General features: G+C 36.7%; 2 protein-coding genes across 5 annotated transcripts; one reads left to right on the top strand and one right to left on the bottom strand.

The window, feature by feature from the left end:
* Positions 1-821: 821 nt before the first annotated feature.
* LOC130559977 (gastrula zinc finger protein XlCGF8.2DB-like) lies at positions 822-5441 on the bottom strand. Of its 2 annotated transcripts, none has more exons than XM_057343398.1 (3): positions 5335-5441; positions 4145-4293; positions 822-3944 (listed from the first exon to the last, which is right to left on the bottom strand). In XM_057343398.1, the coding sequence occupies exons 2-3, from the start codon at positions 4218-4220 to the stop codon at positions 2875-2877; spliced, it is 1146 nt and encodes a 381-aa protein (XP_057199381.1). In that variant the 5' UTR covers positions 4221-4293; positions 5335-5441; the 3' UTR covers positions 822-2874. The 2 variants fall into 2 exon arrangements, with proteins under 2 accessions (XP_057199381.1, XP_057199373.1); XM_057343390.1 differs by lacking the exon at positions 5335-5441 and adding an exon at positions 4439-4534.
* A 3763-nt stretch (positions 5442-9204) lies between these two features.
* Positions 9205-20721, top strand: trmt10b (tRNA methyltransferase 10B). Of its 3 annotated transcripts, XM_057343503.1 has the most exons (9): positions 9272-9302; positions 9579-9765; positions 9849-9951; positions 10186-10313; positions 18462-18614; positions 18787-18865; positions 19898-19965; positions 20086-20209; positions 20281-20720. In XM_057343503.1, the coding sequence occupies exons 2-9, from the start codon at positions 9613-9615 to the stop codon at positions 20400-20402; spliced, it is 930 nt and encodes a 309-aa protein (XP_057199486.1). In that variant the 5' UTR covers positions 9272-9302; positions 9579-9612; the 3' UTR covers positions 20403-20720. The 3 variants fall into 3 exon arrangements, with proteins under 3 accessions (XP_057199504.1, XP_057199496.1, XP_057199486.1); XM_057343521.1 differs by lacking the exon at positions 9579-9765 and having other exon boundaries at positions 9205-9302; positions 20281-20718; XM_057343513.1 differs by lacking the exon at positions 18462-18614 and having other exon boundaries at positions 9257-9765; positions 20281-20721.
* Positions 20722-21759: the final 1038 nt, after the last annotated feature.

Below are 21759 nucleotides of genomic sequence, written 5' to 3' on the forward strand. Positions count from 1 at the left end.
AATATTTTGAACAAAAATGTATAAGATAAATTTTCCTGAAAAAAAGTTGCAGGAGTCAAGTGTGACCATGAAGGAGCCAAGTGTGACCCTTAAATGAAGAGGCCCAGAGGTGCATACAAATCCATACATACAAATCGTTTTTAATAAAACAGTTTTAAAAAAGTATAAGGTTGAAAACATATCTATCAGGAAATGGACTGCAGATTCATCTTTAGCTTTGCGAGGATGTTTTGATTGCACAAATTGGGAGGTTTTTGAAAACTAGTTATATAATTTTTTGTGAGGATATGTTGATCCCTCAAAAAATGGTACGAACATTTGTTAATACAAAGCCGTGGATATCTAAATCCATAAAGTCCCTTATGATTGAAAGAAATGAGGCATTTCATGCTGGTGATTTGGGAAGGAAGCATGACCTGCAAAAACAAATAAAGTGTGAAATTAGGATGGCCAAAAATAGGTACAAGGAAAAAGTAGAGGGGGACTTAGAAGAAATAGACTTGGCTCCGCCTGGAGAGTATGCATACTATAACAGGATCTAAGCTTACGTATTGTTTATAGCCAGAAATTCACGTATATTTCAATCTGCTTTCTTCTTATTATTATTATTATTATAAGTGATGTTTTTTTTCAACGAATCACACTCAATATATCAGTGTTACTGAGAAAGAGTTTCTACCATTGATGCTCTGACGGCAAAACTATGAACAGGTGTAAATTATTTATAACATTATTATAGGCCTAAGTGTACAATTAACACAATATCGATAATCATGTTTAGTTTATAAAAAAGTTTATTTATAGCGCATCTCATAATTTTGCATTGTTGCAAAGTAGCTCATTTAGTACAGTTAGTGGCAAAACTGAGCCTGTGAGTTACCTACATTGAACCCCGAGTGAAGCACACTTCAACTGTGTCAGTGTCTTGCTGTCAGTCATTCACATTGCTGTTGGATGACTTTGTCACTTCTGAGGTTTGAGATTAAAATTTAACAGACACTGGACTAGAATGGCCACATTATTTGGAATGGTCTCTTTATTTTTCTGCAACTGTATGTATAACATAACATATGTAAATGTTTCATAATGTAATTACCTTGATCCAAAATGAAACTTGGATCGTTTTCTTAGGTGTGGGAGCCACCAATTGGACATTTTATATACTGTACTGTTCTCTTTAGTAAATCAAAGCATCTCCATCCTTCCTTTGGTTATGCCACCATATGAACTTGGAGGTTTGCGCATCCACTTAAATAAAAAACACCTTAATAATTACGCATTATTGCAAAAATGCACGATTCTGAGAAAAGCTTCTGAACAATTTGCATAAATCCACACATAAATCCATAAAACCCCAGGACTGTGTGAAATTAAAAAAATTAACAATCCACATTAAAACAACCCTTTATTCTAAACATGCGGCAATACAGCCACTGGATCTGAAACTAGAACAGTTTTAAAATACATAAATTAAAGATATAAGTCCAAATAATAATTTAGATTTTTGTTTATTGCTTTTTAATTCACATTGACTATACTAAAATAAAAAATACATTTTACTAAATCAAGCTGAGCTAAAACAGCTCACTAACAAGCATTCATTTGTCAATTTATTAAAATACAGATTAACTGCTTGTACCATGTTTTAGGCACACAACAGTATATTTCGAAATCGTTTAATGAAACTAAAAACAAAATTATATTTTGCTACTTTTTTATTTGGGGTAACTATGGGATCTACGTACAATGATCATCATCGCATAACACATTTATGGCATATGACAATTACAAGTTCCACTCGGTTTTAGAATGGCATGACCATAATTTATAATACATTTTTAAAGGAGTCATTCGCCGGAAGTACGTGGCGAAGTACGTTTTCTTTGTCTTTTGTGTGTTATAAGTTGCCCATGCATGTATTAGACACGTGAAATTGCAAAAATTTCAGTGTCGGAACAAAAGATGCATTCTATCTAAAAGAGAATGCTCACCCAGACCTGCCTGAAACGCCTCGTGTAACCACACCCCCACAACTTGACGTCAGCTCGTGGAGTGATTTGACTAAAACCGCCCAAATCTACACTTAAGTAATGTGGGCGGTCTTGTAAATCTCATTGTACCTCCGCCGGAGCAGCCATGTCGTGGAGACGCTGTGTGTTCCATTGCCAAAAGAAAGCCTCTTTGTTTTCTCTGCGATGAGTCAACAAAAAACGAATGGTTACATTTTATTTCCAACACTGTTCCAGAGAAGTACAATGAAAAAGTGATAGTTTGTGCAGAGCATTTTAAGGACGATTGCTTCACTAATCTGGGAGCGATCTAGACCGGCCATGCACGGCATCTTCTGTTAAAAAGTGGGGCAATTCAATCGGTTAAAACTCCGCGAGGACAGTGGCGCTTCAGATTCACAGCCTGGTAAGAGGCGTTACATTTCCGTCGCACGATTGCAGTATTCCACCAATCACTACGCAGTAGTGAACTGGCCAATCATAGCACACCTCGCTTTTCAGAGCGATGAGCTTTGTAAAATATCCTCGCGTTTCAGAGAGGCGGGGCTAAGAGGAGATACAAACATGCACGGTATGTGGAAAATACAGCGTTTTTAACCTTAAATCATGTATACACATTGTAATACATCTAAAGCAAACAATAATATTCGTTTTAGCCGCGTAAAACGACCCCTTTAATACACCCCTTCAAGCTTCCATCATTAGGCACTAAATTTGTCTCATGTTATCATTACTGTCAGTGTTTACAGTTCTTCAAGCATTACCTTTAAACAGCTATAATTGACTAACAGAAACTGCCAAAGACACGGAGGTAGATAAGAGATTTACTGCTCAAATTGTCACAAATCACAGCAACTTCATTAGCTCATCGTGACAACCTTGGACAGTGCTTTCTCTTATGGGTCAGAGCATTACTTAATTGGCTAAAACCCTTTCCACACAAGGGGCAGTGGTACGGCTTCTCTCCAGTATGCATCCTCACGTGTTTTTTCAAGGAACATGAACGGGGAAAGCCCTTTCCACAATACAAACACTTAAAAGGTTTTTCTTCAGCATGACTATATTCATGCTCTTTCAACTGAATGGATCTTGCAAAGGCTTTGCCACATTTAAAGCACACATTTGGTCTCTCACCAGTATGTACTTTCTGATGCTCTTTTAAATTGTAGCGCAATAAAAAAGTCTTGTCACAAAAAGAGCACACAAACGGCTTCTCATTTGCATGGATTTTCAGGTGTTTTTTGAGCTGACTCTCCTCAATGAAACTCTTGTCACAATGAGAACAGCGATGCAATTTCTCACCCAAATGCATTTTCATATGACTTACTAGGTTGGGTTGATACTTGAAATCTTTACCGCACTGAGAGCACGTGAAAGGTCTCTCTCCAGAATGAATTCGTGTGTGAACGCTTAAGTTTCCTTTATGAATGAAACCCTTTCCGCACTGAAGACATTTAAAAGGTCTCTCTAGAGTGTGAGTTTTTACGTGATGTATAATGCTACTTTTATGCATGAAACATTTTTCACATTCAGGGCACTTGAAGGGCTTCTCTCCGGTGTGGGTTCTTAAATGGTCAGTAAGGCTATCTTTATGGATGTAACTCTTTCCACATTGGTGGCATACATATGGCCTCTCTCCAGAATGAACCCTCATGTGGTTTTTAAGGCTTGCATTATGAACGAAACTCTTTTCACATTTATCACACGCGAAAGACTTCTCTTCATCGTGAATTTTGAAGTGATCCAAAATGTGTTCTTTTTTTGTGAAACTCTTTTTACATTTAAGGCTTTTGTCAATCTCAGTCTCTGAGCAACTTAAAGAATCTTCTTCAGACTTCACAACTGTTTCTTCAGCTTTGAATTGATGAGGTTCCTGGAATAGATCTTTCGCCTCCACCTTCAGTTCATGACATTCCGCTTTTACTTCCACCAGATCTAAAATTAGTGTTAAGTAAATAATTAAAAAGTTGTTACAATTCTAGTCATAACATCTGACATGAATTCTAAGTAAAAATGATCGTTCTTCGTTTCATTATATTAATCACGTTTTCACTGGTCTTGTTTTCTAAACCGCAACGTTAGATGAATTACGTTTCTAGCGGTTATAAAAGTAAAACAAAGACATTTGTACCAACCTCTTTGTCCTTTGGTTTTCACTTCACACGTTCTTGGAGCATTCGTGTCTTCGCTCTCTTCTTTAACAAAATCCATCGTTTATATTATCCGCATTATAAACACGTGTTGTTGATATACAGCATCTGTCCTGGCTGCTGCGTTCTGCTGCCTGTGCACAAACAATCACGTACAAGAAACAAAAAGACACTTAAGAAAACCACTAACATAAACAATATCTGATCTATATTTAACACTTTCGTGTAACAGTGTGCTAGTCATAGTTCATAACTAATAAATTAACATTGAAGTTTAACCTTCTAAATAGCTGTTACATCTCTACGAATGGCGTCATGTTCGGCAATGCTCTTCTTTCGTTTTCCTATCGGTTGGCAATATATCCTGAAAAGTGCACTTTCGCCACCTACTGGACTGGACTTTGAAGCGCTGGTTGGCTGAATAAATAAATAAATCATAGCAAATCATAGCTATTCCTTTTACTTTCAAATATGGTAGTAGCCATGCGTATTATTATAGTATACGTGTTGGTTTGTTGGCAAATTAATAACCATTTGTGTTACCATTGTTTTACTACAAATATTAATTTGTTTAAATAATATTAAACTTGCTGTTGTAGTAAACCATATGGTTAATTTTCACAAGGGTTTCCTGGAAGTGCAAAAAATACACCTCATAGTATTTTAATGCATCAAAGTGACTTTTATATTTATGAAACATTGCTGCATTAGTCTACAACTGGTGAGAGTTACAATTAAAGACCTTTCGAAGGAATGATTTATTAAGTAAATATGTTTATTTACATTACTTATATGTATCTATGCAAGCAGTGAGCAGTGCTTTGTACCACATATTAACAGACATAAGCTCCATTACAGTGCATTTCATATTGTGACGTGCTCATTTGCAATACTGCTCGAGAAATGACAGGTCACATGTTACACAGACATTAAAAAGCGTCTTTAACATGCGTATGGTTTAAATATATGTAACGTTAAGTCTACTTCGAAGACGCGTGTGTGCGTGGAGCTCCCCTTTATGCTATACATATTAAAACACTGCATTTTCACAGCAAAATCAAAAATGTACTAAACTATGTAGCGGTGTAGCATCGTACAGGTTAACCTTACGCTACAGCACTTTAACAAATGCGACTGCAACGCCAAGAGAAGCGTTGTTGGCTAGTAATACTCACTTTTGAAAACACCTGCCTCGCAGTTCTCCTCCATGCTCCTGTTTGAACTTATCAATTCCCGTAGGCTCGTGGGATATAGTAGTATCCCAAGTATCTGTCGCTGGGTGCTTCAGAATGTGGGCGTAACCAGTAAGCCATCCGGGAATTTCTCACCTACTCTTTTATGAATACTGAGGTTTGGGACCAGTGTTGGGTGTAACTAGTTACTAAGTAATTAGTTACTGTAATTTAATTACTTTTCACTTGAAAACGTAAAGTAAGGGATTACTCTTATTTTTTCTGTAATTTAATTACAGTTACTTTTGATGTAATTAGACTAAATACTTTGTGTAATATATGTGTGTGCAATAGCGGAATTAACATCAAAATTCAAAGTCTAACTTTAAAATCTGTGCTTTAATGTATAATTCTCACATTTGTAATACTTTGGTCGGTACATAAGAGTACTTTATGTAGTTCATATTATTTATTTGAATGAATTAAAAGAGCCGTCCTTGAATCACTTAACTAATCAAAGTTGATGTATGATATAGAAAGTCATTAGTAATAAGTAACTAAATACTTTGTGGAGAGAGTAATTTGTACAGTAATCTAATTACACTATTGAATATGTAATTAGTAACTAGTAATTAATTACTTTTTCAGAGTAACTTACCCAACACTGTTTGGGACATATTATATTGTTTTCACATACTAGTAGGTAAGTAGGCAGTTTCGTACGCCACAGTAGTATACACACGTCCAAATCTCGCGAGAAATAGTGCACCAGGCGTAAATTTCTCGCCTACTGTTTTATGAATACTGAGGTTTGGCACATACTACTCTTTCGCCTACTGCTTTTTGCCTACTATTTAGTATGACAGTATGCGGTTTGGGACGCAGCAAGGGCTTCTGAGGAATACGCGAAAGGGGCGTATCCCATTTTAAAGTAATTATATCACAACAAATGTACATGCATGGGCAACTTATAACGCACCAAAGACACATAAAAACATGTGTTCGCGCCATATGACCACTTTAGGATTAAAAACAAGAGTCAAGAGCCCAACTAAAGCAAACGCTAATCACAATAAAGGTGGTTTGTTGAAACTTAAAAAAAATACAACAGGTGCATTGACCAGCTTTTTGATGTAGAAGTTTGATGTCAAATGGACGTTGTACGTTTTTGATGTCAGTCTGATTTGCACTTTTTACCTGCTTTTTGACGACAATTTAAAGTAAATTTGAAGTTTTGTTTGACGCCACTTTTACGTCTTTTCAACATCAACGTGCCCGCTGGGCATCACAGGGTCAAAGCAAAGCCCCACTGGGTCCCCATCATACAATGGGCGGAGTCGTTCCACTCACTTACACAGCCCGAGTCGTCAAAAGAAAAGAAAACGATGACTCGGTCGGGGGAGTCGTCCCATTGTATCTCTTGTGCAGCCAGAGGAATCGTTCGTCTGTGTCCCCAACACTTTGCCAGTGGTGTACTTCATCTGAATCCCTATCACACAGCAACTGGTCATTCAACGTTGACCCGTGATGTTGATTCAATTGTGAGTATACGTTGAAATGCCAGCTGGTATAATTCTAAGGTGCATTTTCAATCACAGAATTCCTACAAAGTATAGTCTAAAAATATATATTTTTTGTCACACCCATTTTCCCTTTTTAAAATAGAAAACTTGTGTATTGACTGATTGAACCCCTTTTGATAAAGTCAAAAAATCAGGAAAAGTTTGATGTTTTAATTATTGGTAATAAAAACATTCTATGAGTTTATATTCCAAGTTTTGACTGCAAATGTTACAACGATGGAATTGCCAAAATACAAAGAAAATGTAGAACGTGTATACTAACAAATTGCAGTGGTAAAGTATTGGAGTAAATGTACTTAGTTACTTTACTTAAGTATCTTTTTGGCTACTTTGTAGTTGTACTGAGTATTAAAGATATTAGCAACTTTTACTCTCTACTTAACTACATTTTTGAACAAGTATATGTACTCTTTACTCCACTACATTTGTAATGACTAATGCAATTACACATTACATTTTGCATGCCACCTATCTTATAATTAATATTGCCATTTACAGGGTAATGAAGGTACTACAATCTTGTGGATTTTGCCATAACTTACAAAAACTTGTCAACATGGCTTCTTTATATGAATATGAGTGCAGTATCAGGTAGATGTCAATCGCTGGCGGTTTATACATGGTTAGCCCTTACCCGCTATTTCTACAGTAATATATTGGCAACACTCTTGCCAGCTAGTTACTGTAGGTCACACATCTACAAAAGCTCTTGTTTTTAAAACTAACTCTTCCTAAATGTGCTCTAAACATGTTTGCTCAAAATTTGACCATATGGTGGGACTATTGCCATGAAGTGATGTAAACCAGTAAAAAGAATGTATAGTATTTCAATTTTCAAAAGTGCTCTCACACTATATAGACAAAATATTAACCTATAGAATGAGTCGGACACAGAGAAATGAACAATTCACATATGAATCTCAACAATGGTGACAATCAACTGAACAGCTTCATGCTGCAATGCATGCTGGGTACATAGTACAAAACTCATTCATGATTGTTTGTCACCATTGATGAGGTTTGTATGTCAAGTGTCTAACTGTGTCTCAATTGCAAAGAAAGATTTTCTGACAGAGATCTTTCCATTATAACATGTAATCACTTTACCAAACATATCTTAATAAATCTTAAATGCTATATTATTATTATTTAATGATTGAATTCTTTCAGATGTATCTTCAGTTACTAAGCAAACATAAAGTTGCGGTTCCTGTAAAGTCCCTTTCAGTGTTCTTGTATAAGTGTACATTTTAAAGCTACAAGAAAGTCAAAGAGTCCAACCAAAGCAAACACTGATCGCCATAATGGTGACTTAAAACATAGCTAATTGAACCACTATGAACTAGAGTTAAATCTCAATAAGATCTTACACAGATGACAGAAATAAAGTGAAAGTGGTGTCTGTAATATGTGAAGATGTTATTGATGTTTGTGTTTAATTATCCTCTGGTGAAATCTTGACAGATTTATTGTGTTCATCTGTTATTTACACTTGTTCATCTAAGACTGTGTGACTTAAGTGCGTTAATAGATTCTTTAATAATGTATCTTCAAACAGCCATTGCAGTAGTTTACTGTAAAACACCTACAGTAACTAGCTGGCAACAGTGTTGCCAATATATTACTGTAGAAATGGCAGGTAAGGGCTAACAGTGTATGTGAAATGAGGACATGACTGCAGCTGGCGATGAGGCCCAAACCAGCATGTCCAGTGCAAAAAGGCTTTGACTTTTTAATTCTACTTAACATTATTTTATTTATCTGTTATATTGAAGAGACCTTTTTGAAGGACTTTGGTTTACTTATGAGCACTTGAGCTTAAATGAGACTTAGGGTGTTTGTAATGACGTAGGTTATGGTGTCGACCATGATTTGTTGCAATTTTGAGGTGTTCAGTCTTATTATGATTTAAGAAAATAAATGCGATTGCTCACCTCACAAATCAACTGTTTCTAGTTTTTCACTGATGTGTCTCTTAAGCGTTGAGGACTAGTGCTGCTTTGAGCCTACATTCAGTATGAGTAAAATACTCAAGTACTGTTAAAATCAGATACTCAAAGACTTTTACTCAAGTCGTTTTGGAATTGGTGACTTGTAACTTGTAATGGAGTAATTTTCACTGCAAGGTATCTGTACTTTTACTTAGGTATGGTTTTCAGGTACTCTTTACACCTCTGACAAATTGAAGAACATTGAGAAACATATATGATCAAATCGGGAGATATTTCAGAAATAGGGAATAATCAATGAATATATGATTTTACATACATATCCCATTAGGTGGCGGTATGCACCTTTTACATTGCTCTGTAACGCGCCATTAGAAAGCGACGTCATCAAAGTCCGACAGCGTCTCATGACTTGCGGTTCTACATTGAAGTTGGCGAGGTCTGTGCATGGTTATTCGCCAGTTCTGAAAAATGTTGTAACGTTTATTTCTTGTTTATTTGTAGCGTTCTAAGATCGTTCTTGTATAATTAAATACGACGGGAAAGCTTTGATCTTAACCATTACATTAGACCCGTCGTTGCACATGTATCGGTGTGTAACGTTATCCATTTTCGTCTTGCGTTTTACCTGGCAATGGCAATATGTCCCCATGAAATGGAGAACATTTATTTTACATAAAGGTGTTACGACTTTCTCTGTGATTGTCTTTGTAAGGATGCATCACCTCATCTTTGATTAAGTTTTACGAATGGAAGAAGAAACGCTAACACAGGGGCAGCGTTGTTATGATGAAGGGCTGTCCCAAACAAACGAATCTGTGATCCCTGATTTATTTGACTTTCTGCGTATCGATGTGGAGCTCGAACCTGTTGGTAGCGACAGAGAGGAAAACGCGTGTTCTGTAAGATGACTTTGGTGCAGAGAAGCAGTCCTAACAGAGAGAACATGTTATTCCAGTCTCTTATTTAATTTTTTTATTTTTAGAAAAATGTCATGCGAAAGCAGCGTAATTGGGAGAGAAGAGTGGAGGTGAAGAAAAGCAAAAGAAAAGAGGAGAAGCAAAGAAAGAGGCTCAGTCGAAATAAAGGTGAAATTTAACTAGTATTTTGTGCACATAATTTACACAAAACACTTATAAACTGAATTTTGATTGTTTAAAGATACTTTTGGTATGTCCATCTCACTAGGTTCATGTTAGGCAAAGTGACATTGTAGCTCAAATATTTTTTACACATGGATCAACAGACAGACTGGCTTGTGTCTTGGCAATAAGTATTATTGTTTTTAGCAATAACAGTAGTTAAAAAAGTTTGCTTTGCAGATATTAACGGACCGCAGCTTAGCAAGCGTGTCATGAAAGCGATTACAAAAGAGAGACTGGAGGATGCCAGAGGTGCAGGACTGGTTCTGTGTGTGGACTTCAGCATGACCGATCACATGTCACATAAAGTAAGCTTTGCAAAACCGTAACACAAACACATTTTACACACAATGGACTACTTGCACTTCTTCCGCATTCTCCTCGATGCGGCTCAATCATTCCGGGTATCTGCATGCTGAGATCATAGTAAATTATTTCTATTTTTGGGACGGTCACTTAATTAAAAAGAATAAATCCTGTTAGTGACGTTAACATGCTTTAATGTGGGTTTTTATGACAGATCTTAAATTAGCAGAAGTTCACCTTCTAATATTTTTTGAATGATTACTCAACTCATGCATTACACTGGGTTCCAAATTATTATGCAAATGATATCTTTCTCTGGTTTTCCTAATTTGTCGATGCAAATGACAGTCAGTATAATTTTCAAGTAATCAACAGTTAGGGTACATTTGGAATTTTATTGAACAAACCTCCCACTGACAACAGTATTTATTTAAAAAATGAAAAACTCAAAATGCACTGTTCCAAATTATTATGCACAACAGAGTTTGAAAACATTTCATAGGTTGTAAAAAACTGAAAATGGTCATTTGTTGAATTTGCAGCATTAGGAGGTCATATTTACTGAAATCAAAAGCTATTTCAATCAAAAACATCCTAACAGGGCAAGTTACATGTTAACATAGGACCCCTTCTTTGATATCACCTTCACAATTCTTGCATCCATTGAACTTGTGAGTTTTTGGATAGTTTCTGATTGAATTTCTTTGCAGGATGTCAGAATAGCCTCCCAGAGCTGCTGTTTTGATGCTAACTGCCTCCCACCATCATAGATCTTTCGCTTGAGGATGCTCCAAAGGTTCTCAATAGGGTTGAGGTCAGGGGAGGATGGTGGCCAAACCATGAGTTTCTCTCCTTTTATGCCCATAGCAGCCAATGACACAGAGGTATTCTTTGCAGCATGAGATGGTGCATTGTCATGCATGAAGATGATTTTGCTACGGAAGGCATGGTTCTTCTTTTTGTACCATGGAAGAAAGTGCTCAGTCAGAAACTCTACATACCTTGCAGAGTTCATTTTCACACCTTCAGGGACCCTAAAGGGGCCCACCAGCTGTCTCCCCATGATTCCAGCCCAAAACATGACTCCGCCACCTCCTTGCTGACGTCGCAGCGTTGTTGGGACATGGTGGCCATCCACCAACCATCCACTACTCCATCCATCTGGACCATCCAGGGTTGCACGGCACTCATCAGTAAACAAGACTGTTTGAAAATTAGTCTTCATGTATGTGTGGGCCCACTGCAACCGTTTCTGCTTGTGAGCATTGGTTAGGGGTGGCCGAATTGTAGGTTTATGCACAACTGCAAGCATCTGGAGGATCCTACACCTTGAGGTTTTCGGGACTCCCGAGGCACCAGCAGCTTCAAATACCTGTTTGCTGCTTTGCAATGGCATTTTTGCAGCTGCTCTCTTAATCCGATGAATTTGTCTGGAAGAAACCTTCCTCATTCTGCCTTTATCTGCACGAACCCTTCTGTGCTCTGAATCAGCCACAAATCTCTTCACAGTACGATGATCTCGCTTAAGTTTTCGTGAAATATCTAATGTTTTCATACCTTGTCCAAGACATTGCACTATTTGACGCTTTTCGGCAGCAGACAGATCCTTTTTCTTTCCCATATTGCTTGAAACCTGTGGCCTGCTTAATAATGTGGAACGTCCTTCTTAAGTAGTTTTCCTTTAATTGGGCTCACCTGGCAAACTACTTATCACAGGTGTCTGAGATTGATTTCAGTGATCCAAAGAGCACTGAGACACAATACCATCCATAAGTTTAATTGAACAGTATAAAATTAAATGTTTACGACACTTAAATCCAATTTGCATAATAATTTGGAACGCAGTGTATAAAGCCATTGTATGCACCCTGCAGCAGTCCATCACTTTCCTAAACGGCGTTAGTCTCATTCGTATATTGTATTTCATACATTTTAACGACAATAAAATTACACCGTACAATGATTGCTAAATGTGATATGTGGATTTTAAATGAATTGGACGTTCATTCACATTGGAAAGCATTTAAAAATATGATTATTTTCAAATAATAATGTGCAGATAGAGCAGATTGAATGCCAAAGTAATACATTAACTGTGCAAAATTTTGTGCCATTTATTCTTAAAGGGGTCATATGGCACGAATACGCGTTTTTCTGTGTCTTTGGTGTGTTATAAGTTGCCCATGCATGTTTTAGACACGTAAAATTGCAAAAATTTAAGTGTCGGAACAAAAGATGCATTCTGTCTAAAAGCGAATGCTCACCCAGACCTGCCTAAAACGCCTCGTGTAACCACACCCCCACAAATCTACGTCAGTTCGTGGTATGATTTGACTAAGACCGCCCAAATGTATATCGTCGCTGTCGGTCGGAAACCTCCTATGTCCAAATTTGGTCAATTTCATATTTTTTCACAAATCGATGCTATTCGTCAGTCCCCATGTGGGTCTGTTATTTTTACAAATTATTAACCAATCTAAAGTGTTGAAAATAGCTTGAGAGCAAATCTCTTAACTCCATTGGACACTTCAACTGTCTGAGAAGTCTCGTAACTCCACCTCTTCTTCACTCCGCGGGAGCTTCTCGGCATTACATCTCCTGATTGAACGTTTTTTAGACAATAACGAGTGAAAATAGTTAGGTTAGATACATTTGAGTAGGTCTGTGTTGTTAAAAATCGATAGCTGTAATGCTTCGGTGCAGAAGGAAGCCTGTGAGCCACGAAGGTAAGTTTGCGAGCAGATTCGGCTAATTTCCGCTTATTAGACAGCCTAGTCAGCTCATCGTTTTTTGTATTACATCACTTATAGTTCTTAAACCTTTAAAATAGAGTTTAGGAAGATGTATGTAACCATAGTCGTTAGCTTTGGTTAACGATTGAAGCCTTTTCTCTTGTCAAGAGGCTCAACGCGACCGCCGACTTTATTTGCGTGCAGATTAATTTCCGCCTATATTAGACAGCCTGTTTAACGTTTTATTTTGGTATTGCATCACTCATAGCTCTAACGTTTAAAATAGAGTTTAGTAATATGTATGTAACCACAATCATTAGCTTTTAAAGCCTTGTATCTTGTCAACAGGCTCAACGCGACCGCAGACTTTATTTGCATGCAGATTAATTTCCGCCTATATTAGACAGCCTGTTTAACGTTTTATTTTGGTATTGCATCACTCATAGCTCTAACGTTTAAAATAGAGTTTAGGAAGATGTATGTAACCACAATCATTAGCTTTCATTAGCTTTTAAAGCCTCGTCTCTTGTCAAAAGGCTCAACGCGACCGCAGACTTTGATGAACACTGCTGGCAGCAGTGACGTCTGTGTCCGTACCATTCTTATCAATGACAGCGTAATCTCGTATCTCCCTGCTCCCAAATTATAAACCTCGTATCTCCGATTAAACATGGTTTTGGGGAAATGTTGTGTTAATGTTGGTACACAACAGTATATGATAGCAATATAAGGTATAATACCAACTTTAACGATACAATGTTTAATAACTCAAAAAATATGCAGTTTTTTAACTTCCTGAAAAATAATGGTTTTGGAGATACGAGGATTCCGCCCGACAGCGACGATATGCAAATAAAGTGGGCTTACCTGTCAGTACAATTGCTTTGGAACCTGATGTTCCAAATGTGGTAAGAGACGTTACATTTCCGTCACACGCTTGCAGTATTCGACCAACTGGTTAACTGGCCAATCATAGCATACCTCGCTTATCAGAGCGATGAGCTTTGTAAAAAATCTGTGTGTTTCAGAGAGGTGGGACAAAGTGGAGATACAAACATGCACGGTATGTTGTGTATACACATTGCATTACATCTAAAACAAACGATAATATTAGTTGGTTACACTTTATTTTACAGTGCCCGTGTTACAGTGCAATTATACATTTAAGTACTGAGTAATATAAATGAACTACATGTACTTACTATAGGGTTAGGATTAGGGTTTGGTTCAGGGTTAGTTACATGTAATTATGCATAAATTATAGTAAATACTATAGTAAACACATGTAACACGTGTAACAAGGGCACCGTAAAATAAAGTGTTACCTATTCGTTTTAGACGTGTCATATGACCCCTTTAAACGTTATAACTACACTTTTTACATAGGCCTATAGCTATTGACAAAAATTGCATTTACTTATGGATAGCATTTGTCAATAAAATACCGACACAACATAGTGATCCAAAGATGTAATGAAAACGTGTTGCGTGTTCGTCAGGTCTGTGCTCTCTTACGCATGAAATACTGTATTTTAAAGGGATAGTTCACCCAAAATGAAAATTCTGTCATCATTTACTCACCCCCATGTAATTTTATACCTGTATAAATTACTTAGTTCTGATGAACACAGAAAGATATTTGGAAGAATGTTAATAATTTTCAGTTCCGGGACATCATTGACTACCATAGTAGAAAAATAGGTGCCATAGAACGTGTTTGTTTTCCTAAATTCTTCAAAATATCTAATTTTCTGTTATTTAGAACAAACAAAACAATTCCTCATATGGTAGTGGATGATGTCCCAGAACTGAAAATTACTAACATTCTTCCAAATATCTTTCTCTGTGTTCATTGGAGAGACCTTGCGCTCCTCCACCTTCCGTTTGAGGATGCCCCACAGATGCTCAAGGTTTAGGTCTTCACCTTTACCCTCAGCTTCTTTAGCAAGGCAGTGGTTGTCTTGGAGGTGTGTTTTGGGTCGTTATCATGTTGGAATACTGCCCTGCGGCCCAGTCTCTGAAGGGAGGGGATCATGCTCTGCTTCAGTATGTCACAGTACATGTTGGCATTCATGGTTCCCTCAATGAACTGTAGTTCCCCAGTGCCGGCAGCACTCATGCAGCCCCAGACCATGACACTCCCACCACCATGCTTGACTTTAGGGAAGACACACTTGTCTTTGTACTCCTCACCTGGTTGCCGCTTGACACCATCTGAACCAAATAAGTTTATCTTGGCCTCATCAGACCACAGGACATGGTTCCAGTAATCCATGTCCTTAGTCTTTTTGTCTTCAGCAAACTGCTTGTGGGCTTTCTTGTGCATCATCTTTAGAAGAGGCTTTCTTCTGGGACGACAGCCATCCAGACCAATTTGATGCAGTGTGCGGCGTATGGTCTGAGCACTGACAGGCTGACCCCCCACCCCTTCAACCTCTGCAGCAACGCTGGCAGCACTCATATGTCTATTTCCCAAAGACAGCCTCTGGATATGACGCTGAGCACGTGCACTAAACTTCTTTGGTCGACCATGGCGAGGCCTGTTCTGAGTGGAACCTGTCCTGTTAAACCTCTGTATGGTCTTGGCCACTGTGCTGCAGCTCAGTTTCAGGGTCTTGGCAACCTTCTTAGAGCCTAGGCCAGGGATCGGCAACAGGCGGCCCGTGGGCCAAAACTGGCCCGCCAGCAATAATATCTGGCCTGCACCAGCAGCATTATTTTGATTATTTTGCCCGCAGCTGGTTCTGAAATAGATCTGTCACAATCACATCTTTAGTGAATTTGCCTTCAAAATAAAAGTACGAGAACGTTTTTGCAGCAATGTTTTATTTTGAAATGAATTGAGAGCTTTTAATTTGAAAAGTTCTGAAAGATATTCTAAGGAGTCTGTCGACCGCTAGACACACTTCTAAAACAGCCGTCATGAAATATGGGTATGAAAAAACAGTTAAGCATTGAAACGTTTGCTTATAACGCGGGGCCTCAGCACCAGAGCATGTGAGCGAAGCGGAGCGAGAGCGTTAATATTTCTCGCGGAGCGGAGAGCACCTTTCTGAAAATTCCGCTCCGCTCGCTCAATACGCTCAGTCGCTCGCTCAGCCCTTTTGGTGATTTACTTTTTTGCAGCTGGATTAATGTCCCATGTACACTGCATGAGCCTGAAGCCTGAATAATAGCACAACGGCAACAGCATGTGCGTCAACTACAAACGCCTCGTCCATTTGCGAAAGTGCGCGGGCGACAAGAGGTTTGATACAGGCTCATTTCAGTTAAAAAAAATTAACATTTATATTTATTTCTCTTAAGACATTGTGTCACTTACCCAATGTAGTGTTGTCACGGTACCAAAATTTCAGTAGTCGGTACCAATACCAGTAAAATTCCACGGTTCTCGGTACCAATTTCGGTACCAAAGCAAAACACCAGTACATGCTAATTGAAACACAATTTTATGAATAAAGCTCATTGTTAATATAAATGTATAAAAAGCAATGCCATTTTGTATACATGAAGTATACAAGTTAATTGTTGCTGAAACGGTTGTGTGCTCTTCTGGGGTCTTTGATGCTGATGAACATCCTCCTCAGTCTGCTGCTGTATAAGACAAATAGAATAAACTTCAGTAAGTCAACTGACTGAACAAACATGCATATGCAATATTAAAACAAACATCAGTTTTTATTCTGCATTTACACAAGATTACTTACATTAAGGTAACTGTATATTAAAACAATAAATGCAACAGATAGATTTTTATTTAGTTTAAATGTGGTTTTTTAAACCTAATAGAGTTATCTATCCAAGACATACACATTGCTAGTCATACAGTTAGTATGCTAGTTTTCTAGCACATAGATTTCAGATAGGCCTATATAAAATAGGTACTGTAAACCCCATCCTGTCCTCCCACTTATTTTACCCCATTACAGTTATAAAAACATTAAATGGTTAATAAGGACACTTGACTGGATTAGCATTGGCGCTAACAAATTAACACGCAAACAGGGACGTTTGTTTTAACGTAACCTTTAACTTAACATATGCTACAACATTCATAATGCATACGCGAACAGAATTTGAAACTTACCGCTTGAACTTGTTAACTTAAATCCGGATGCTTCCTCGTTTCACTACAAAACTCTGTTCGTTTTCTTCGTGATATGACTTTAATCTGAAGTATTTCTGTGCGCATCTCTTGTGGATCGGAGCCGCGCTTATCCGCTCATCACGTCTTATTGCGTCTATAAAAAGTTTCCGACTTACAACCTGTCAGACAGAGCATCAGTACCCGGTTGACCCGGTACGTCGGTGGTACCGGGTCTTATGAAAATTAGGTACCGACAACTTTTTTATTTTTAGGTACCGACTTGGACCCGAAGTACCGGTACTTTTGACAACACTAACCCAATGTAACTGTTGCTTTTCTGAAATAAAACCTGAATAAACCTCGATGTCATATGCGGCCGAGGCTGACAAATGTGATCTCCGGAGGACGCATGCAGCCTTCAAAGACGCAGCTACTTTGTCCAAGTTTCTAAAAGTACATTCTAAAATGCTGTTACGATTGAGGTTTGACGTGTTAAGACCGTATTTCCCCTTGTTTTGGTCTATTTTTCTTTAGAGCCTGTATCTTTTATCAACCCCAGTATTAATAAATGTGTTCGTAGTGCATTTCATCTTTTGTGCGTTTATTTCGTTAACCAATGTTGCACTATGGCAGCTATATGTTCACGGAAATAAAGTAACAAAAATCAAATTAAATCAAATTTACTTTATCAGTTATTATAGTTATTTTAGGCACTCTTTAAATAAAAAATGACAAAAAATATTGGCTGTAATGTCACAGAATGTCAGACTGAAACATAACTGCTCTTTTTCAGCCAACTACTTAAACTGAGACATTTATTCAAGAAGTTTATTATAACCTGAAAACAATTAGGCTTACTAGACACATAGAATTTAAAGTCAAAGCTCTTAAACAGACAATTAATCGTCATAATCGCAATGATTTATTAGACAATTAATCGTCAGCCAAATTTCATAATCGTGACAGCCCTAGTAGCAAAGTGTCATTTCTTCAGTGTTGTCACGTCAAAAGATATAATAAAATATTTACTAAAATGTGAGGGGTGTACTCACTTCTGTGAGATAGTGTATGTACCGAAAAAATCTTACTTTTAACAGTTTAGGTTTAATAGGAAGCAACGGACCATTGTAAATACATATAACCGGAACCTAGTGAGCCATACGATTTCGAGTCAGTAGTACATCACGAGGCTACGTGCAAGTAGTCCATTTCCCTGTGAGTTCTTGTAAGGCATGAGTGGTTCAACTTTCTACTTAAACTACTTAATAAAAATCACGTCAGATTAGTACATATAGTGGACTATTTCTTTTATTTTTACATTTTTTCTTTAGGAAATGAGCCATCTTGCAGGTCAGATTAGGCGCCTTTATGGATCGAATAAAAAAGCTTTGCGGCCATTCCACATTTTCCTGACAGAATTGAAAGAGGACAGTCTGCTGTATAAAGAATGTGTTAGGATGAATGACGGCTTCCTGAATTATTTGGTTGGTAAATACTCCTGCCATTTTTTCTGATTTTCTCAATATTTTGAATCAAATATTTTGAATCCAAGTGTAATCCTTGTTTTATGATGTTAAGAAATTCAATTCATCAATAGAAGAATTATAGTACAGTTTTGTTATGGAGGTGACTCATTACACTCTCTGTATTTGACAGATGGATGTGACAGATGAGAGCTGGTTTCATCTGTTCCCCACTGAGGATGTGATATATTTAACCCCAGACGCAAATGAAGGTTCATATCTTACATGCTATAATTTTCAATAAAGCGATGTTCTAGGTTTAACAATAGGTTTCACTTTTAACGTTAAGCTCTAACCTTAACCATACAAATTTTGAAACGTACTCAATCTTTGTTTTTTTTCTGCATATTCGAGTAATAGTAAACTCATCAAAACAATGGAATGACAATGGAATTGTAACTCAGAATTATATTGTAACTAAAGCTATGTTATATTCTAGTGTCTTTAAAGCAGCCACCATTTGCGTAAAATTAGCTAAATCCCGCTCTTGGCATTTTTTATAAGCCAGCTTTTGAAACAGTATTGAAAGAATTCACGCCTTTTTCTTCATGACCAATCCATGTTATTTTTTTATAATATGTATATTTTTAATAAAATGTAGCTATCTAATGACTGAAATTATTAAAGCAATAAGCCACAGAAGAGGTAGGTTACAGTGCATTTTGTAACAGCTAAGGGGCGGTATAGGCAAAACTTGGAAGTTTACAAAAGTAATTTCACACATTTAAAAAGATTTCTAAGATTATGGTAAACATTTCAGTCAAGTGTTTTAAAACTTTTGAATGGTAGTGTAATTGCACAGAAAATATACAGAAAAAGACAGCAAGGATTTTCCAATGAAAACAAACACAGCAATGCAATTACTGTTAAAATGCACACTGTTTTTAATGATAAAGAGAAAGTCTAAACATGTAATAGAACTACTTAAACATTTTTTACTGTATATCTAATGTTACATGACCATGTAAAGCTAGTCAACCTGGTAACCTGCATGTTATATCTTGTCGGAAATGCAGTGTTTTAGTGACGTTTGTAGAAGTTCATATATGGCTAGAACAGTAGTCTAAACTGCATGTTTCTATTTTGCTTCAGGTGCATTGTTTCTTTTCATTGAATTGTAAATAATTTTATTGAATTGCAATAATGTAAATGTATTGCATACAGCTTAATGTAATGAACTCCTAATGAAGTGAAAAGATAAAACTGTGTATATAATTTTGATTTCTAAAATTATTTTTTCTTAGCTTTAGAACGTGTGGATGAAGATAAAGTGTATATTCTTGGTGGTTTAGTGGATGAAAGCATACAAAAGGTGGTCATATTATAATTTATTAAAAATGATTGATAGATGCTCTTCCAAACTATAGTGTAGCGAGGAGTAAATGTCTAAAGCTAAGCCATTGACATAGACTTGATATGTTGTCTTTGACAGAAAATAAGTTACAAAAGAGCGAAAGAGCTTGGAGTCCACACAGTGAGACTGCCTATTGATGAATACATGGTGAAGAAGTCCAACCCCAAAAACTTCCACTCCAAAATTTTGGCAATCAACCAAGGTAAGCACTTTTGCATACTTAAGTCATAATCATTTTAATCCTTTACAATTGACCATGCTTTTGCATTTCAGTGTTTGAGGTCTTGCTGGCTTTTTGTGAGACCAAAGATTGGACTACAGCTCTTGCTTCTGGTATCCCACCTGGAAAGGGTTACGTGGTGACTTCACTGATGTCCTCAGAGGTTGGACAATGATTGGCCCTCCAGAGCAGCAGGAAATCAGTGACATTCTTTGGTCACCCAGAGTTTGAGGCCATGACCAATGCAAAGTGACCATGTTTGCACAGTATATTTATTACATAGTCACCGTAACTGTATTACAGTATGCCTGCCGTGTTTGTCAGGGTGGAGGTGTTACTTGAATTGCTAATATTTAAAATATTTTGCTGTATCTTTTGTTTACCATTTTTACTTGATTCTCAGGAATAGTTTACATACAAAATGTCTATTAACTCAACATTTGTTGAGCGTTAAATAAAGCTATTGAATCATAACACTGATGTTCTAATGTCTTGGCTTTTACTGTGTTGTTCGTATTTTGACACAAAAAATCTCATTCATTGAGGGAATATTGTCTTTGATTTTAGCAACCCGATATTTAAATGAAACACCACTTTTGTAAAATGAATGATCTTTTTGTCTATGCATAGTGTTCATTCAAATTTTGCCTTGTTGCAGAGCAGTGTTACAAAAATGAATTACAGAGAGAGAGTTACAGTAAAGACAGTAGTCTATAATACAAATGATAGAAATAAGGGGAAAAAAAATTGGAGAACAAGAAAAAATATTAAGTATGAAGGATTTGCAATATTCTACACTACCAAATATTCTTTATAATATATGCATCATTGATATTATTTGTATAAAATAATTTTCAGTAGGATTGTAATAGGACCATTACATTGATTACATTGACTATTCAGCACGTCTCATTTTATAATGACAATAAGAAGCAGGCAAGTAATTGCTGGTATTATTTTTTGGAGAGGAGAAAATTACTGTGGTTACTCCGTGTGATACAATTAAGACATCCACAGGGAGAAATGAATTCGCACAAAACCTTTAACAAGCTGAAGTTTTTAATTTGATTAAATTAATAAATGAAAACAATCAGTCCTTGTTTTTAATGAGTAGGCACATTTTAATTGACTTTCTATTTGGTTTTGGAGAATGCATTGGTGGTTTCGATATTATTAAAACTTTTAATAAGAAGAACATATTATTCTGAAACAAGCATTTTATTTAGATGTCTATTTCGTATTAATTTTATTTTTTATAATTCGACATCATAATAAAAAAATGTATTACATGGTCATATTAATAACTTTATAAAGAAAGGAACATTAAAAAATTAACATCAGCTTTTAAAGGACTGCATGTTATCATCACTTGTTTTTACTTTTTGTGCTTATACACAATTAAAAGTATTTGACAAAATTGTGTTTAATTTTTTCCTTCCGTTACCAATAAAATGTTTAGTTTAAATCTAAACATGCTTATGCACTGGTGTTTGAAATGTGTAACTAACATTTTGGAACGAAAGTTCAGGGTC

Source organism: Triplophysa rosa, linkage group LG1, assembly GCF_024868665.1.
Source record: "Triplophysa rosa linkage group LG1, Trosa_1v2, whole genome shotgun sequence".
Taxonomy (NCBI): Eukaryota; Metazoa; Chordata; class Actinopteri; order Cypriniformes; family Nemacheilidae; genus Triplophysa; species Triplophysa rosa.

Excerpts from the sequence above, each read along its gene's own strand:
- trmt10b (XM_057343503.1), top strand. The coding sequence starts at position 9,613 with ATGGAAGAAGAAACGCTAACACAGGGGCAGCGTTGTTATGATGAAGGG. Across the intron at positions 9,766-9,848 it reads GAGAGGAAAACGCGTGTTCT|AAAAATGTCATGCGAAAGCA; the intron begins GTAAGATGACTT and ends TTTTATTTTTAG. Across the intron at positions 18,615-18,786 it reads ACGGCTTCCTGAATTATTTG|ATGGATGTGACAGATGAGAG; the intron begins GTTGGTAAATAC and ends TGTATTTGACAG.
- LOC130559977 (XM_057343398.1), bottom strand. The coding sequence starts at position 4,220 with ATGGATTTTGTTAAAGAAGAGAGCGAAGACACGAATGCTCCAAGAACG. Across the intron at positions 3,945-4,144 it reads GAAAACCAAAGGACAAAGAG|ATCTGGTGGAAGTAAAAGCG; the intron begins GTTGGTACAAAT and ends CACTAATTTTAG.